The 16,900-nt window shown below is 32.6% G+C and overlaps 1 protein-coding gene across 7 annotated transcripts; it reads right to left on the bottom strand.

Annotated features, from left to right (window-relative positions):
• Positions 1–408: 408 nt before the first annotated feature.
• LOC102628680 (uncharacterized CRM domain-containing protein At3g25440, chloroplastic) lies at positions 409–16,726 on the bottom strand. 7 transcript variants are annotated; one of them, XM_006468095.4, is made up of 6 exons: positions 16,009–16,725; positions 11,420–11,520; positions 10,810–11,188; positions 10,044–10,445; positions 3,175–3,315; positions 409–1,678 (listed from the first exon to the last, which is right to left on the bottom strand). In XM_006468095.4, the coding sequence occupies exons 2-6, from the start codon at positions 11,476–11,478 to the stop codon at positions 1,649–1,651; spliced, it is 1,011 nt and encodes a 336-aa protein (XP_006468158.1). In that variant the 5' UTR covers positions 11,479–11,520; positions 16,009–16,725; the 3' UTR covers positions 409–1,648. The 7 variants fall into 7 exon arrangements, with proteins under 7 accessions (XP_006468158.1, XP_006468156.1, XP_024950489.1 ...); XM_006468093.4 differs by having other exon boundaries at positions 11,420–11,646; positions 16,009–16,724; XM_025094721.2 differs by having other exon boundaries at positions 10,810–11,177; positions 11,420–11,646; positions 16,009–16,721.
• Positions 16,727–16,900: the final 174 nt, after the last annotated feature.

Raw genomic sequence — 16,900 nt, forward strand, 5'->3', positions numbered from 1 at the left:
ATAATTAAATAACTGAAAATTAAATAACAATTTATGTGGTCAAACCAGCCATATAACAATATAAAATAAATATGAAAATTAAATAACTAAAACAAAAAAAAATGAGTCAATATTCTGTTTGATTGGTCCAAATTGAGTCCAAATTAAATCCAAATTGAGTCCAAATAAGTTCAAGATGTAAGACCAAGTCTGATTATTATGCGAAGTTTTATCTAGGGATCTTTTTGCCAATTCTTTAAAATTTATGGATACACAACAATTTTTAGAAGTCTCAAATAAAACCATATCATGTGGGATGAAAGTGATGATTCGATTTTCTAGGCCAATACACAAGAGAAGAAGAAGTTGCTGAAAAACAATTTCTCCAGAACAAGTGCTGTGATGTTCGAAAGATGGAAGAATACTACCTAGAGCAGGAAAGATTGTATTACATCTTTGACAAACAAACTGATACTATCCACAGGACATTCGTGCTAGTGTTCAGACACTGGAAGAGCAAGCCTACAAAGCCATGGCATATCTGAGAAGAAAATGCATCTGGCAACTGTCAGAAGGCATTCTGGAGAAGCTATGCTCCACCTTCACAGTATCCGTGGCCCACTAAGGCTACAGGATGGAACGAAGATGATGATACTGGAGAGGATGATACACAATACATACGAATACAAATACATACATATATTATTATCCGTATGTTTGCTCCTATCTTCGAAGACATCCTCGCATGGCTTCTTTGCCTTTGCTTATTCAGGCGAAGATATCTTGTTGGGTACCAACTTTTTAAGTCTAGTTGCCCCTTTTGCCTTTTTTCCCGACGGCTTCTCTTATACTATTCGCAATCCTCTGGATGGTACAACTATTACACATAATTAGTATTTGTATGTGTAATAGTTGAAACACAGCCTTGTTTCAACTATTACACATGGCAGATTCATCTGTTTATGGTTACAAGCTCCAACACGTATCTGTTCTGAATGGCTCAGTTGGAGGATTTAGCACCAGTGTCCTGTGGATAGTATCACTTACAGATGTATCTGGTATCCATAGACTGTTCACCAGACCATGTTTATTAGTTTATGAATCTCCATTTGTTGGAGCTTAAAAGGCACCTTAGATTTCAAGTACATTCAATCAAGTGATCCCCTATCGGCATCTCGTAGAAAACACTGAGATGCCTTGCTAAGATTTTCCCTTGACCATTGTTCATGAGCCAAAATGCACAAGAGCATTTTGCAGGAGTCCCTTTCTCTAGGGGGAATAACTGCTGTTGGTTTCTCCAGCTTCAAAACTGAATTTAATACTAAAATCATCCTTTTCTGAATCTGGAACAATAAGTCCATCAGAGAACCTCCAAATCTCATTAAACAATAGCATCCACAAAAAGTTCTTAGAAGTAGGTAGTTTTGTGGTTTTTTGGGATCATGCTCAAAAAACAAAATCCCATCAAAACTGTATATGCATGTCCATGGCCTTGCCGTTGCTCTCTCTTTTATGGTACTGTTCAGAGAAATGATCTGATATGTGTAACTCCAGACATTAAACTATTAACTGAGCTTGTCCTTTCTCATCTACTGGAGTTTAGAATATTTAACCAACAAGCTTCTGCTGAGCCGTAGCAATAAAGGATTGACCAGCAAAGACAGCCATGTCATCTGTTTTTTTCACCAGTATTATTATCCTGCAAGACATACAAAGTACAATAATTTTTAATCTTGACAAATATATAATCAGACACCCAAGATTCTACCTCCAGTGGCAAAAATAGTCCAAATTCAAAAATGAATATTGAATTTCTAAAACAAGCACACGTTTATAATTACAATTTCCTTGTGGAAATGAAAATGCAGGAAAGATTCTTGAAAATTTGTGAGACAATAGGCCAATAACCACAAAAAAGTAAGAATATCAGATACAATAACAAGGAAATCCAAAAGAAGTTCAGAGGTACAAAAATAAATGAAATCTCAAAAAAGTATAAAAAATCACCACACGTATAACAGAGAGGTCTTGGAACAGAAACTAGCTTCATGTGAATGTGACTCTGCCATCAACTAGATGGCACTTTCTTTTTCATAAAGTTTTATCTTTCGTAACGGCTAGAATTCTTTTAAGGAAACATTAGGATTTGATTTCGTGATAATAAGTTGTCAGATAATTTTAAGAGCTTAATTGTAGGAATCAATCACTGTAATTAAGCTACTCTCTATTCCTAATTTCTTCCAATGCTTTAAAAAGGGAAATAATGGAGCTCCACCGTACAACAAAAATATAATTATCTCAATAAAAGTTTTCTTCATAAATCAGTTCTTGTGGTGTTCTTCTTGGTTGTTACATCTTTCTCTGTAATTCTTCTTTTTCTGGAACAAGAATCCTAAAACCAAGTAGCAACTTTTTCTTAGATCTATAGACATTAGTGGAAATGGCATTTTTTCAAGAAGCACAACAAATGTTTGGCGCGGAAACTCTGAAGTTAACCAAGAGAACATGGTTAAACATGTTTATGCTTCTGCGCTATAACATTAAACATGTTGCTTTTTCCTTTCTATATTTACTTTGGTTTCCCAGTATGATTAAATAGAGGGGGAAAATAAAAATTTGAGGATCCTTTTGTCTTATCCAAACAAACCACATATAGTTTATTCCTTTAGGCTACATTTGGAAGTCTGAATTGTATCGTATTAACTTTTAAAATTAGATTGGATTAGATTACAGTGGACTATACTGGATTATTTAGTGCTATCTTTTGTTTGGTATAATTTCGGACAAGGCAATGTAATTTAATTTAATGAAACTAAAATAACTATTGTTGAATTTATTATTATTTTGAATAAATAACTGAATAACTTTTATGTCTAGTATTACATACTAGTTAAAATAAATTATTGAAGTAAAATTTTGATATTTAATCTTGAATTAAAAATAATTTAATGAATAAAAATTTGACATTAGTAGGAAATTTGGATTGTAATAAGATACTCTATCCTATTTGAACCACGTAAAAATGGAGATTAATAGTTCCATGAATTTTCAAATAATTTGGTAGTCTTGACAGCCAAACATGACTTTGGATTCAATTAAGTTTTTTTCTCCTCAAATTAGTTTAATCCCACCTCTTATCCAACAAGCAAACATAGCCTTACTTTTAATTTTACCCAAACAAAAAATATGACTCACCGACGAGTCAGGTTGTGCATCCTCTTTCCCTTTCTTGTATTGAGCGACATGCTCATAATATGCTTCCAGCTCTTTCTCCAACTTTTCAATGAACCAACCTGTATGCTCAAGGGACTGCTCGTACCTATACTTTTCCAGGGCCTGGAATTTACAAATAGTATTACAACTATTCAGTCAGCAACTGCACGAAAAAATGTTAATGCCCATCAGACCAAGCCAATTTCTAGACCGTACAAATGAGCACTCTGAAGCAGAACAGATTAGCTTGCCCAATTTAAGTTGGTCCACATACATCATCAGGTCATAGTAATGATATGTCAACTCTTATAATAAAGAAAGAAAGAAAGAAAGAGGGGAAAAAAAAAAGCTGATATATTTAGAACATGCTTAGGATCTTCTATCAGAATTAACATCCCTGATATTCACTGACATGGATAATCATAATATAATTACAATGAACTAAGTTCAATGGTCTAAAAGAAGTATCATGGAACCAAACAGATTGAATGGGTTAGCAGAAACAAAAGGTTGTAAATTGTACCGTAAAAACATGCCATAAATGAGAATGCATATCTCTGTATGTGGATATGGAGATAAATGCATAATTCTACAATACAAGGTGTTAGACATGAACAGCTATGAATAGATTATAATAGCGATAGCAATGCCTTCTCTTACGGTTCTAGGCGTGTCAAATAATAGTATCTCGACCATTTTCTGGACCAAAATATGAAAAAGCAACTGAGCGCAATGCTTGCTAAACTCCTTTGCAATCTACTAGGAGTTTCATTGTAAGAGTTGCGGTCACATTTTGGTTTTCATGCCATCTTGGTGTTAGTCACCATCATCTATGTGTATCAGACATTTTAAGATAGAACAGACGCTTTTTGTATTGGAGGTGGAAGGAAAATATCATAGGGCTAGCATTAAGATAATTGAAAAGAGCAAATTTAGAAATTACTCTTTCTCAGCGTAGATGGAATGTGCAAGGTGGATGGGAGAAAATTCATTAGAGCACATTCAAGCCAAGTCAGACAACTTATTTTAGGATTTTCAGAGATCATTCTACGCAAGTTCAAGTGTGGATAGAGAGGCATGAAAATAAACAAGGCTCTATAATCAGTATATTCAAGAATAAGGGAGGAAAGGGTGTACAAAGAATTATTATTGCACAAGGCAGGGACTCTCAAGGCTAGAGGAAATGGGCAGATAATTTATGGAGTTTGGTTAGAGGAGAGAAAAGCCACAGGCAGGTGTTTTAAGAGGTTAAAATGGCCAGGAAGAAGAATTCGGCGACAACAGAATCACAAGTCCTATGCAGAATGTGTGACGTTTGGTTGGTAGGATAGAGCAATAGTTTGCAAGAGGTACAACTCCAATGATAAATGGGAAGTAATTCAGAAAGGGCTAGAAAGAAGATTTAAAGAAGCCTACAAGTTGCAGCTACTTCATGATAATAAAGCTGTTTTTATCAACCATAACCCTAAGGAAGCAGAGAAGATGGGATCTGTGGCCATGTACAGATTGAGTGATAATCTTCAGGTGCAATTTAGGATATGGTATCTTCCCTCATCTGGGAAGGTTGGTGGCACCATTGTGGCTTGGGACACAAGGGTGATCAAAGTTGAAGAATCTCTCCTAGGAGAATTTTCAGTTTCCATAAAAATTTCAGAAAGCAGGGAACCAAGATTGGTGGCTATCTGGAGTCTATAGGCCTAATAATCTTGAAGTTAGGAATAGTTTTTGGGAAGAACTGGCTGGTACGCATGGAGTTTTTGGCCGAAGATGGTGTGTTGGGAGAGATCAATGTGGTTAGATTTCATTCTGAAAAGTCCAGGGGGTCGAGTTACTAAAAGCGTGAACAATTTTAATATGTTGATTCACAAATCTTGGTTGAAGGATATTGGGTTACTTGGTGCTAATTTTACTTGGTCTAATCTTCGCTCTGATTCTGCTTCCTGTGGATTAGATAGATCCTTGCTATTGCCTGAATGGGAAGAAAAGGTTGGCTGTGTTAAAACAGTCCACTTTGTCTAGAGTTACATATGATCATTATCTAATTATCCTTGACTCCAATGATGTGCAGTGGGGACCTTTACCATTTAAATTCAAGAATATGTGGCTGCATTGTCATCAATTTAAAAGCAGTATTGAGGAGTGGTAGAGGAAAGAGCAGTTTGAAGGATTCGATGGGACAAATTCATGAGAAAGTCAGGTGGAATCAAGAGTAAATTGAAAAGGTGGAATAAAGAAGTCTTTCGAAACTCAAGGGAGGAGAAGGCTAAATTGAGAGAAGAATTCAAGAGATTGACAGACTAGAAGAGGAAGGATTCATGAACAATCTAGAAGAATTGTTGTTTCAAGAAGTCATGTGGAGACAGAAATCCAAGGCATTATGGGCTAAAGAAGGGGACAACAATACTAGAATGTTCCATAGCATTGTAAATGGAAGAAAAAACAGATATCTCATTAAAAGCTGGAATCTTGGGAAAGAAACATTATTGAAGAAGATACTGGCACAGAAGCTAAAATAATCAGATATTTTTCTATTTCGTACTCAGATGGAGGATTTTCAAGGCCTCTTATTGAAGGGCTAAATTAGGTACCTATTAAAGAAGAGCAGGCAAGCTAGTTGGGGAGAAGATTTGATGAAGATGAAATTAAGAAGGCAGTGTTTGAATGCTGCCCGGAGAGGGCTCCAGGTCCAGATGGTTTTTCCTTGGCTTTTTTCCAGAGTTGTTGGGATACAATCAAAGAAGATGTGAAGAAAGTGTTGATGACTTTTATGACAAAGGGTTATCAATAAAATCACGAATGCCACTTTCATTTGCCTAATCCCCAGGAAGAAAAATTCCATCAAGATCACAGATTTTCGACCTATCAGTCTAGTGACAAGTCTGTACAAGATAATAGCTAAGGTTCTCTCTTCGAGATTGAAGGAGGTGCTATCCAAAACTATATCTTCATCCCAGTCAGCGCTTGTTAATGGGCACCAGATTTTTAATGCTGTTTTAGTTGCTAATGAAGTTGTAGAAGATTGCAGGAAGAAGAAAAAAGAGGGGATGGTTATCAAAATTGATTTTGAGAAAGAGTGCGATCACTTAGATTGGAATTTTGTTGATCTTGTTTTTCAAGAAAAAGGGCAAAGGCAATGGATAAAGGGCCACCTACAATCAGTAACTTCTCAGTCTTCATAAATGGAAGGCCTAAATAAAAGTTTGGTGCATCTAGAGGAATTAGATAAGGAGATCCTCTCTCTCCCTTTCTTTTTACTCTAGCAGTTGATGGTTTGAACAGATTGATGACTAGAGCTATTGAAGCCCAGTTAGTTAAGGGCATATCAGTTGGCAAAGACAAGGTCTCTGGACAGCATACTTGCAAGTCATATTTTGAGAAGCTGTGCAATTATGATTCTGCTGGAGAGTTTTTAGACTTCAAAATGATTTGGAAGGTTAGAATTACCCCTAAAATTCAAGTCTACTTGTGGCCTTGGCACAAGGACAATTAAATTATGAAGAAGTGTTCCAAAGAAAGTTTCCTAATTTTTGTCTCTCTCCTTCTTGGTGTGTGATGTGTAAAAGAAGAGCACAAACTTCAAACCATCTTTTCCTTCACCATTTTGTGGCTTCAAAGTTGTGGTATAAGTTGTGCAAAGAAGCTAAGGGTGCATTTGGTATTGTTTTCCAATTGATGTTTTCTATATTTGTTTTAGAGAAGGAAAATTGTGTTTTTGACATGATATTTTTGAAAACAAAAATGTGTTTGGTAACTTATTTTAAAAATAGTATATGAAAATGAAAACAATGAAAATATGTTTGGTTGTTTGTCTTAAAAAGTTGGAACAATGAGAGAGAGTAAAGAATTACTTATTATTAAATGATTTTTTTTATAGTAGCATTATATTTTTTTGTGAGTTATTGTCATAAAGTGTCCTTTTTTTCAAAATGGTCTTTTATTATTATAGACTATACTTTAGTAAATAAATACAAAAGTGTCTATATAATATCATAATGTAATATAATAAATATAAAAATATATTATGTCATTAAAAAATTTATTTAGAAAGAAAATTATATTTTTGGTATATTAGTTTTTAATTTATTATAAATATTCCCAAAAAATAGTTATTTTTATTTTTTAAAATAATAATGTATTTTTTATTGTGTATATAAATTATATTTATAACATAACAATATTTAAGATTATTTAAATCAATTTATAATTATGTTAAATTTGTTATATTCTTATTATATATTATAATAATGTAAAGAAGACATCTTTATTGTGAGACCCATGAAATTTATTGCAATGATCATACAAAGTCAAATTTGTCAGACCACTAGCAGAGAACAAAAATTTGCGAACGCCAATATGGTGTTTTCTAGTTTCCTTCACAAACTTTAAAGAATGGAAATGATTCATTTCTAGTTGCTATAACGTTTTCCTAAAAGATGAGCCCACCAAACAAGTTTTATCCATTTTCCTTTTCACAAAATGAAAAATAGCAAACTAAAAACTACCAAATGCACCCTAATTTTTCATGGGTCATTCCGGGTTCCTGTGATTCCCTGATTATGGAGAATCCCTTAGCTTTTGGTAGAGTAAAAAAGGCTAAAATTCTTTGGAAATGTGCAGGGGCAGCACTGTTTTGGGTAAGATGGGAGGAAAGAAATGTTCACATTTTTAAGGAGAAAAGTGCGGATAATGCTGAGGAACTGCGGGATAGAGTTCGTTTTATTACTTCACCGGGGGCTTCAGCTTCTAAGGATTTTCAAGATTCATCCTTTTTCCTTATACACCTAAATTGGGATGGGGTTTTGAAATAGAAAGTTATAACTAATTCTAACCTTTTATAGGAGTGATTGAGTATACTCCATATAGGAGTGATAGTCCTTGTTTTATGAGTGAACAGCTGTCCGCTATTTGTTTTTACATCTTCTTTATTAATATATTTTCCAATTTCTTATCCCCAAAAAAAAAAAATGAACACCTATGTCTAGTAACTAAATCCCAACCCCAGTATGTGGGTAGGGGTCTTATTCCCATGTCTACTATACCATGCTCACGAGATTTTACCAGTTAAACTAACTTGTATGCATTCATAGATGCCCAATTATTGGCCTAGAAATGTAGGAAGAATAGCATGCAATTTAGGACTACTTAAGAAATAAGACTCAAGAGATTTTTGGGACTTGAATTAACTTCGTATTCTCAAATTCCAAACACTAATGACTAAAAGAATACATTTGACTTGAATTATTTAATGATTTGCTTTTCATTTTCTATTAGTATCTAAAATTATATAGGGGACGATTCGACTTTTTCGAGCAGACTTAATAATTATGGACCAATACATATTGACTTTCGCACTTAGTTTTCTATGCTTATCTCTGATTTTAATTCTTACCTTTTCCCATAGTTTCTATCTCTCCGCTCTTTCTCAGCGTTCCCTCTTTTCTTTCATATTCACTCAGCACTAATTTGTAAATTAGAGCACAACCACAGAGAAATTGGCTTCACCTAGACAGGCTTTAATAGACACCCAAATATGTTCCTGCCTCATGTGAAGACACAAATATCCAATAGAAATCATAGTTTTCTACCAATCTACTGCTTTCACTATTAAGGCCCTATTTGGTATTGAGGTTGGACAGCTATAGCTTCACTAAGGATATGTTTGCTGCATTGCATTATGGGGTATTAAAATACTACTCACATTAAATTAATGCTAGTGCTACGTTTGGAAGAACATGGGAATGGGTTAAAGGGTTTTTTTTTTTTGCTTTTGCTTTTGCTTTATAATAATAATAATGATAAATAAATATAACTTTTTAATTTAATATAATATTTTTATTTTTATTTTTACATTATAATTTATTATAACTAATAATAAATATCTAAATTTGAATAATATTAATTTAAAATTAATAATAATATAAAATATTAATACAATTTAAACATATTAATATAATATAAAATATTAATATAATATATAATTTAAATTAATCACAAAAAAACTACAGTACAATGTAGCACCAAATATTATACAGATTGTTATAATACAGTGATAATGCAATACAACATAATACAATACATTAGCATTAAAATAATGCAATACACCATAGTACAATTCAATGTGTCAAACGCACCCTAAAGTATTTGGCAAACACTAGTTATTGTAACTTGGAAGCTAAGTTAATTTAATCTCACATTTGTATGATGAAAAACTATGATATCTTTATTTTTTTGTCAAAATTATTAAAAGTCAATTTCACTATACATTATCAACTTTTATTTCATAGTTATACCTACTTTTCCACATTAGTTTAAAAGTTACAGCGCCTCAATACCAAACGAGGCCTATGTTCATTTGATAAAGCAAGTTGTAAAACAAGAATCTTTCAATCATCTATTTTATTTTCATGACAAATGGGGCAAGAGACAAAAGAGAATAAGCGAAAAAGGACAAACTGCCGAGAATAAGCGAAAAAGAATGCCCTACCTAACCCAACGAGTAGGGGGGAAAAAAGAAAAAAGAAAGAAAGTGTGCATCTTTGTGTTCAAGAGCTAAGTTTTTGCAAGTATTGATTTATCAGCACAAATGTTTTTCGAGTCTTTCTTTGATTGGAAAATTGTGCTATTGCTATCCAATAGGAATCCTTCTAATTTACACTAACTAATGATATAGCTCTGTTCAGTATAAAATTGGTGTCTTACAATTAAACCTTCTAAGGTATTACAATCAAACTATCATCTGGAAGAAAAATGAAAATTCACAGCTCCAAGACCATAGATAAAAAGGACGAGTAAACATAAAATACAGCAAGTAAACAGATAAAGACTATCCACAAGAAAAAGATGAAATTTACCTTGTCTTTAGATAAGGTATCTGGAGGGGAAATAACTTCTGGCTGCACATAGTTCTTTCCACGATAAAATATTATAGTATTGCTCGGATTGATGTCAATCACAATGCCTTTGCTCAGTTGAGCAAGCACTTCAGCATACTCATGAATTTTCCCTGGCTCACAGGGTTTGCAAACAACCTTCACAGTTTCATGCTTCTTCCAATGAAGATGCATATTAAGAACAACACCTCCAAATACTCCCCGTCTTCCAACTTGGACATAATTCTTTTTTTTCTCACCGGTACGTTTTAAGTAGTGCCTCTCTTCGTCGGTTAAAATTTCAGGATCATATGCTTCAGCCGGGGCTTTCGGAAGCTCAAATTTGGTCAACTTCTCAATGAGCCATGCTTCCTTACGTTTTGCCTGAAAAGTTTATAGAAGAACGAAAAAGGTAAAACTAATAATTATATGGTGTACTAACACAAAAATAAATCAAACTAAAGAAATCTAAATGAATAAATTAATTAGAGAGGTCAATGAGAAAGCTCAAAACCCCACTAAGTAAATTACAAGCTATCCTTCACAAGAAACAAACTTTCATGATTTATTCAAGAGGTCAGACACAAAAATCTACCCCCAAACAACAACCAAAAAAATGAAAATGATAATTCAAAGATATACTGGAGCAGCAGTAGCTAAATCATGTTAATATACATTGGGTAATGTTGAGGCCAAAGTTGTAATTCTAATGTTTTGAGCAGAACATAAATCTGAATAACTTGCCAACCTTCTCAAGTTTGTATCTGATCCTAACTTCTGGACTTGGAGAATTAATCTTCTTTTTAGCCTTAAGACGATAGAACCTGAGTTCGTTCCTCTTGGCCTTCTTCGACATCTTCACTCTTTTAGTGCCCTTCTTCTCTTCCAACGGCAACCTATTTCCATCACACTGATTATTGAGTGAAAACCTTACAGTCTCACCATCTGCCTTGATCCCAACTGATGCATTTCTCATGTATCTAACATGTAGCCATTTTCCAACAGGTATTGATAGTGCCCCATAACTTGGCTGGAAATGAAGAGACTGGGCAAATGCAGAGGCTTTACACAGCAATGGGATCACGTTCTCACGGTGAACAAGACCATAGAACAATACTAAAGAGACCCTGCACAAAGGGCACTCATTATTTCCAAATGACATAAAAAATTGGCACTTGTGTTTCTTACTTGGTACTAACGATAAAAGAAATCAACTGAGTTTTTATTACCTTGCTTACAAACTAATAAACAATTTGTTTCATTCTAAAAGAGATAATGCAGCATATACATTTTAAACAACCACAAATGATGGTATATCAAACAAATAAATAAATAAATAATAGGATGGAGATATTCACCTTTTGAGAGATTCCGGGCTTGCACGAATAACTGATGTCATTGAAGCTCCGTAGAACATAGCATTAAATTCGAAAAAAAAAACAAAAAGGCGAGCCTCTGCCTACAAAATAAACAAAGCAACCATCTGCTCTATTGTGGACTACAAAGTTTTAATTCATTTTTTGCAACCAATTTTAAAGAATTGTGAAATTTATTGCACAAAGCCAAGATGACATCGTGAATCGACCTACAGGAACAAACAAAACAAGAGAATGGTCGATTGATAAGCACTCAGCAATTCACCAAGTAATCTCAATATTTAAACCCTAAGCATATGACTCTAATAATTGTAAACCTCAGGCCCAGACCCTATAATCAGGTATAGTGTATACTACTGTATAGATGCTATGAAAATACCTTTATTCGGTTAATAAGCAGCAGATTGGGGATGACGTGAAGAAGCAGCAACGCCAGCTGTGGGTTGATCTTAACTGAGGGTAATTTAGAAAATGTGCATCGAAAGGTATGTGCAATAGAATTTCTTTATATCATAAAAGGGGTGGACCAATTATTTTTATTATTATAAGTCGATTATAACTTAGGACAAAACTATGCTGCCCCCGTCGTACCAAACACTCAATTTTGACATTTTCTTTAGCAGCCCTATTATTTTCTATAAATAATAAAACTATAAGTTTAAAAATCTTACACAATAAGCGCCAATTAAAATATAATAATTTTAAAATTCTAAAAAATTTATTTGACATTTTCTTCAGCAGTCGCTGCTATTTTATGTAAATAAAAAAAATTATAAGTTTCAATAATTTTATATACTAAACCCCAATTAAAATATAATAATTTTAAAATGCTTAAAAAATTTATAATCTCTATCTCCTTCTCAATCAATCCGTCTTTCTTTAAATCTTAATTTATTCATTCTCAAACGTATAATTCTTCTAAAATATTAAAAAAAAATAGAGATTTTTAATCACATAAATTAGATTAATTTCTTAAACACAAAACCTCATAAAAAAAATAATGCTTGCATTCTCTTAAAAGATATCTATTGTGTTTATGTTTTCTTCTTTCCCGATGTAATAAGAAAGGAGTTGCATCTTACTTTCTATAATAAGATGTAAACAATTAGAACTTGCTCAATGTGGTTAGAGATGGTGGGATAGACTTATTTTACTAAAATTTAATCATAATATAGTGTTTGGCATAAATAAGTAAAGTAAGAATAACACAGTTTGGATCTACTAAATTATCATGTGATAATGATATTTTTACCTTAAAGAGACGTCTAGGATTAATTTTTTAACAACACGAGATAAAAAGATTACGTTAGAAGCCTTAAAAGTTAGTTAATCTTAATTTTTTTTTGAAAGATAATTCTCCCATAATCCATTAATTTAAGTTATTATTCATTCTTTACAATTTTAAATTTAAGTTTCATTCTTTACAACTTTAAATTTAAGTAATAGAACAGATATTATACAATTTATTTGTTTTCACATTAAGTAAATAATTGAGATTATTTTTCTAAATATTATCTCAACTCCATATATGTGATAAGGTATAAGTAATTTTTCAAATTTTCAAATTTGCATATAGAAATCTATTATTTTGAAAATAGCATTTATAAACTCCATAATGAAACTTAAATTACCATTCAATTAATTATTTAATATTTATTTATTTTTCATTTTAATATTGTCAAAACTTATATAAAACTTTGTCCAATCATGTATTTAACTAAACACAAGATAACAATATTATAATCCAATTGGTATTTTAAGTAAATGAATGTGGAGAGTATTTTAGCAATTAAAATAATCCATCCATATTTTTAATACTTAATTATGCTCATTTACTAAATTACCCTTGATTCATATAAAGATAATAAATATTTTAATGGACTTATTTGTAAAAATTTTGGAAACTAACATTTCCTTATAACTTTTAGAAAAAATGAGGGGCTGCAACGTTAATAACCAAGCAATTAAATCCTTGTCGTTGAAGTAACTTTTGCAACTCTTGAGTTGAATCTAATGGTTGGAACACAAAAGGACAAAAAATGGGATACCAAATTACTATAACTTGAGGTTATTTGCGATTATTTTTTAGAAAGTTAAAAGTGATTTTAAAAAATTAAAAAATAATTTTAATATTTTTTAAATTTTTAAAAATTAAATAATTTTTTAAAATTTAATTTTGGGAATTAATTTACACTTATTACAATTTATTATATGTCCTCGCATTTATTATAAAAATTCAAAATTATTTATATTTAATTAGAAAATAAAATCAAAAAATTTAAAGATTAATATTATTATCAATAATATTGACATAACAAAACAAACAAATAAATAAAATATTTATTTAGTTATCAATTATTACATTTACACATTAAAAAATATTTTATGATATATTTATAAATGTGTAAATAAATTTTATATAATATTATGTCCATTTCGGTAATTTAGATTTTTACAATTATTTAATAGTAAGATTTATTAAATACAAATTTACAACACTTTTAAAAAAATTTATTAAACATTTAACTTTTTTTTCCCATAACTGATTATTTTAATAGCACATCTAATAGTAATAGTTTTCAAAACTACAACATTATCAGTTAAATGTTTGATAAAACTTATTTATAGAAACGCTATGAGTTTTAAAGCTAGTGTACGTGTTTGGTAAATCTTATTGTTAAACTATTGTATGAATGTAAATGTCTAAATTGGATATAATGTTAAATAAAATTTATTTAAACATTCATAAACATGTACATAAGATATTCTTTTTATTGTGTACATATCATAACTGATAATAAAATAAATATTTTATATTCTTGATTTTTTATTTTGTTATCTCAGTATCATTATTAGTAATAATAATAATAACAATCTGTTTAAAATTAATTATTTTATTTCCTATTTAAATAAGGATAATTTTAGAGTTTCTATTCAATTCGGTTCGGGTTAACGTACGAAATCCGAACGGCTTGAAAAATGCAACCCGATCGGTTTTTATTTCGATTCGGGTTGAATCCGAACCGAAATCAAAACCCGATCGGCTTAGCCTATATATATACACACATGCACCAACGTTGCTTCCTTTCCTTCAAATCCTTAATTCCTCTTCTTTGCGCTTTCACATTTGTGCTCCACAACAGCACACCTAGCACGTAGCAGTGGGCACAGACACTCACACACGACATACCCATGTGATGTTGCCGCTGTTGATTCCGTTCAGAGCACCAGCATTGCAGGCTTGCAGCTTCTAGCCCTTCTGCCTCCCTTGAGTCGATCTGGTTCCTCATTCAAGACTTCAAGCTCATGTCACCTTGAGCCGATCTTGAATCGCTTGCGTCTGCTCCGACTACTGTCGTCACTGCCTCCGGCTTCATTCACGGTCGTCAGCTGCACAAGTTTATGTATGCAGAGTTCCAAATGGTGTATGAATGGTTGTTTGTAAATCAGTCTTCTTTTGGGCATGGGTAAGAGGCATTACTAGCACTAAAACTGTTCAATCTTCTCTTGTGTAACGATTGGTTGTAATTGTTCCTGATTTGGTTTCTTAACATTGAAATTTTTGTTGTATTGAGTGTTAATAGTGATGGGTATTAATGTATTATATATGCTATCATTTGGTGTCATTTTTGCTTTCATTTTTGCATCTGGAGTTGGGCTGGTGTTTGATTTCGGAATTTTAGGCGCTGCCTGGGTGGGATTTGATTCATTTTGAAATTGAATTAAATTTTGGAAGAGGTTGTAACCCGAATTAGAATCCAAACCGAAATCTTGACTTGTATTTTCAATCCAATCCAACCTGAACTGAACCGAATTAAATTCGGTAATCCGGTTCGGTTCGGTTCGGGTTTTTGTTTCGAACCCGAATGGGTTGTAACCCAAACCGAAACCCGAACAACCTGAACCGAAACCCGATTTTTCGGTTCGGTTTACAATCCGTTCGGGTTTGAGAATTCAACCCAAACGGTTTGAAAAGCTATTACGGTTCGATAAGGTTCGGTTTTAAATTCGGTTCAGGTTCGGTTTCAGATTCGGGTTTGGGTTTTCGGTTTCAATAACGGTTTAGATTGTAATTTGAGGTCAAATTGTATTCATTCTACAGAAATACAGAATATAACACCCAGAACAGTTTTAATCACACTAAAAAAATGAATAAAAATATATTCAATCCAACAACCTTGCAAAGTATATGTCCAAAACATGAGGTTTTCAAGCCTGTTTTATTCAAAATCCTCAATCCCAAGCTCAAATTTGAGAGCAACACGAACATGCAAAATTTAGAAAGCCAAATCTCAAAAAGAAGGAAAAATAAATAAAAAGTGATTAGCCAAAAACACCACCATCACAAGAATTACATAAGCACAAAACAAGAAAACCCCATAAAATTTTCAAGAATATATCTTAAGCCCAAAATGCTACAATATCAAAATTCTCAACCAACAAACATACAAATTTTACGCACCCAAAATATTCTACAGCAAACTAAGAATCAGGAATCAAAAGAAAAAGAAACAAACCCAGAAGAAAGAAAGCCAAGAGAAGCAAGAACGAAAGAAATAAAAAGGACAAACCTTTAAATATAATCCGAAGAAGACGAGAGTGAAGGTCGACAGCCGCTGTGCTGCGAGAAAGTGACCACTGACAAGACGCGATTGACGGCCGAGAATGACGACCGGTGGCAGCGTGGTGCGGTTGAGTGGCCGACGGCAGATGAGAATTGAGAGTAAAGAGAGATGAGGCTTAGCTTAGGGTTTCTAATTTTGAGGGGGATCGGGTTTGATTGCTAGAAATTTAGGTTTTTTTTCTTTTTCTAATATAACCGATCGGGTTTATTGTTCGGTTCGGTTTTAACCGAACCGAATAGAAATCCGATCGGTTTTTATAATCAAACCGAACCGAACCGAACCAAAAACCGAAATACTTTTTAAATTCCATTCGGGTTGGTTCGGTTCAACCCAAACCAGATGCTCGCCCCTACTTGTAGTCCATAACTCCATGAAAAATCAGACAATAAAAATGGCCGACCTATCATACATGATTAAAAGAAAATAAATCCCAAACACAATAGAACATGATCTCTCAAAATTGATCCTAAACACAATCCCAAAACCCTAGGTTAAAGCAACTACCAAGATTCGGCACAATCAATAATCCAATCAAAGAAAATAAAAATTTTGCTAAAAAAAAAATCAAAACAACCAAATAAAATTCAAATTTATGTTCGTTTACGTATACAGTAAAGTTTAAAAAATCATGAAAGATTAATTGATAAATAATTAAAAAAATGAGATGAAGATCGGTTGTCACCTTAAGGGTGAGATTGTGAATCAAAGAAGCCTTACGAGAGCATAAATAAGAGAAGAGAGAGATAAGGATTGTGTTATGAGGGACAAAGATTCGGAAATAGATGAATTTGATCAAGAGAGATGCGAAGAGTATTCGTTTGAAATGAGAGGGGTAATT

This window comes from Citrus sinensis, chromosome 7 (genome assembly GCF_022201045.2).
Source record: "Citrus sinensis cultivar Valencia sweet orange chromosome 7, DVS_A1.0, whole genome shotgun sequence".
NCBI classification, from domain to species: domain Eukaryota; kingdom Viridiplantae; phylum Streptophyta; class Magnoliopsida; order Sapindales; family Rutaceae; genus Citrus; species Citrus sinensis.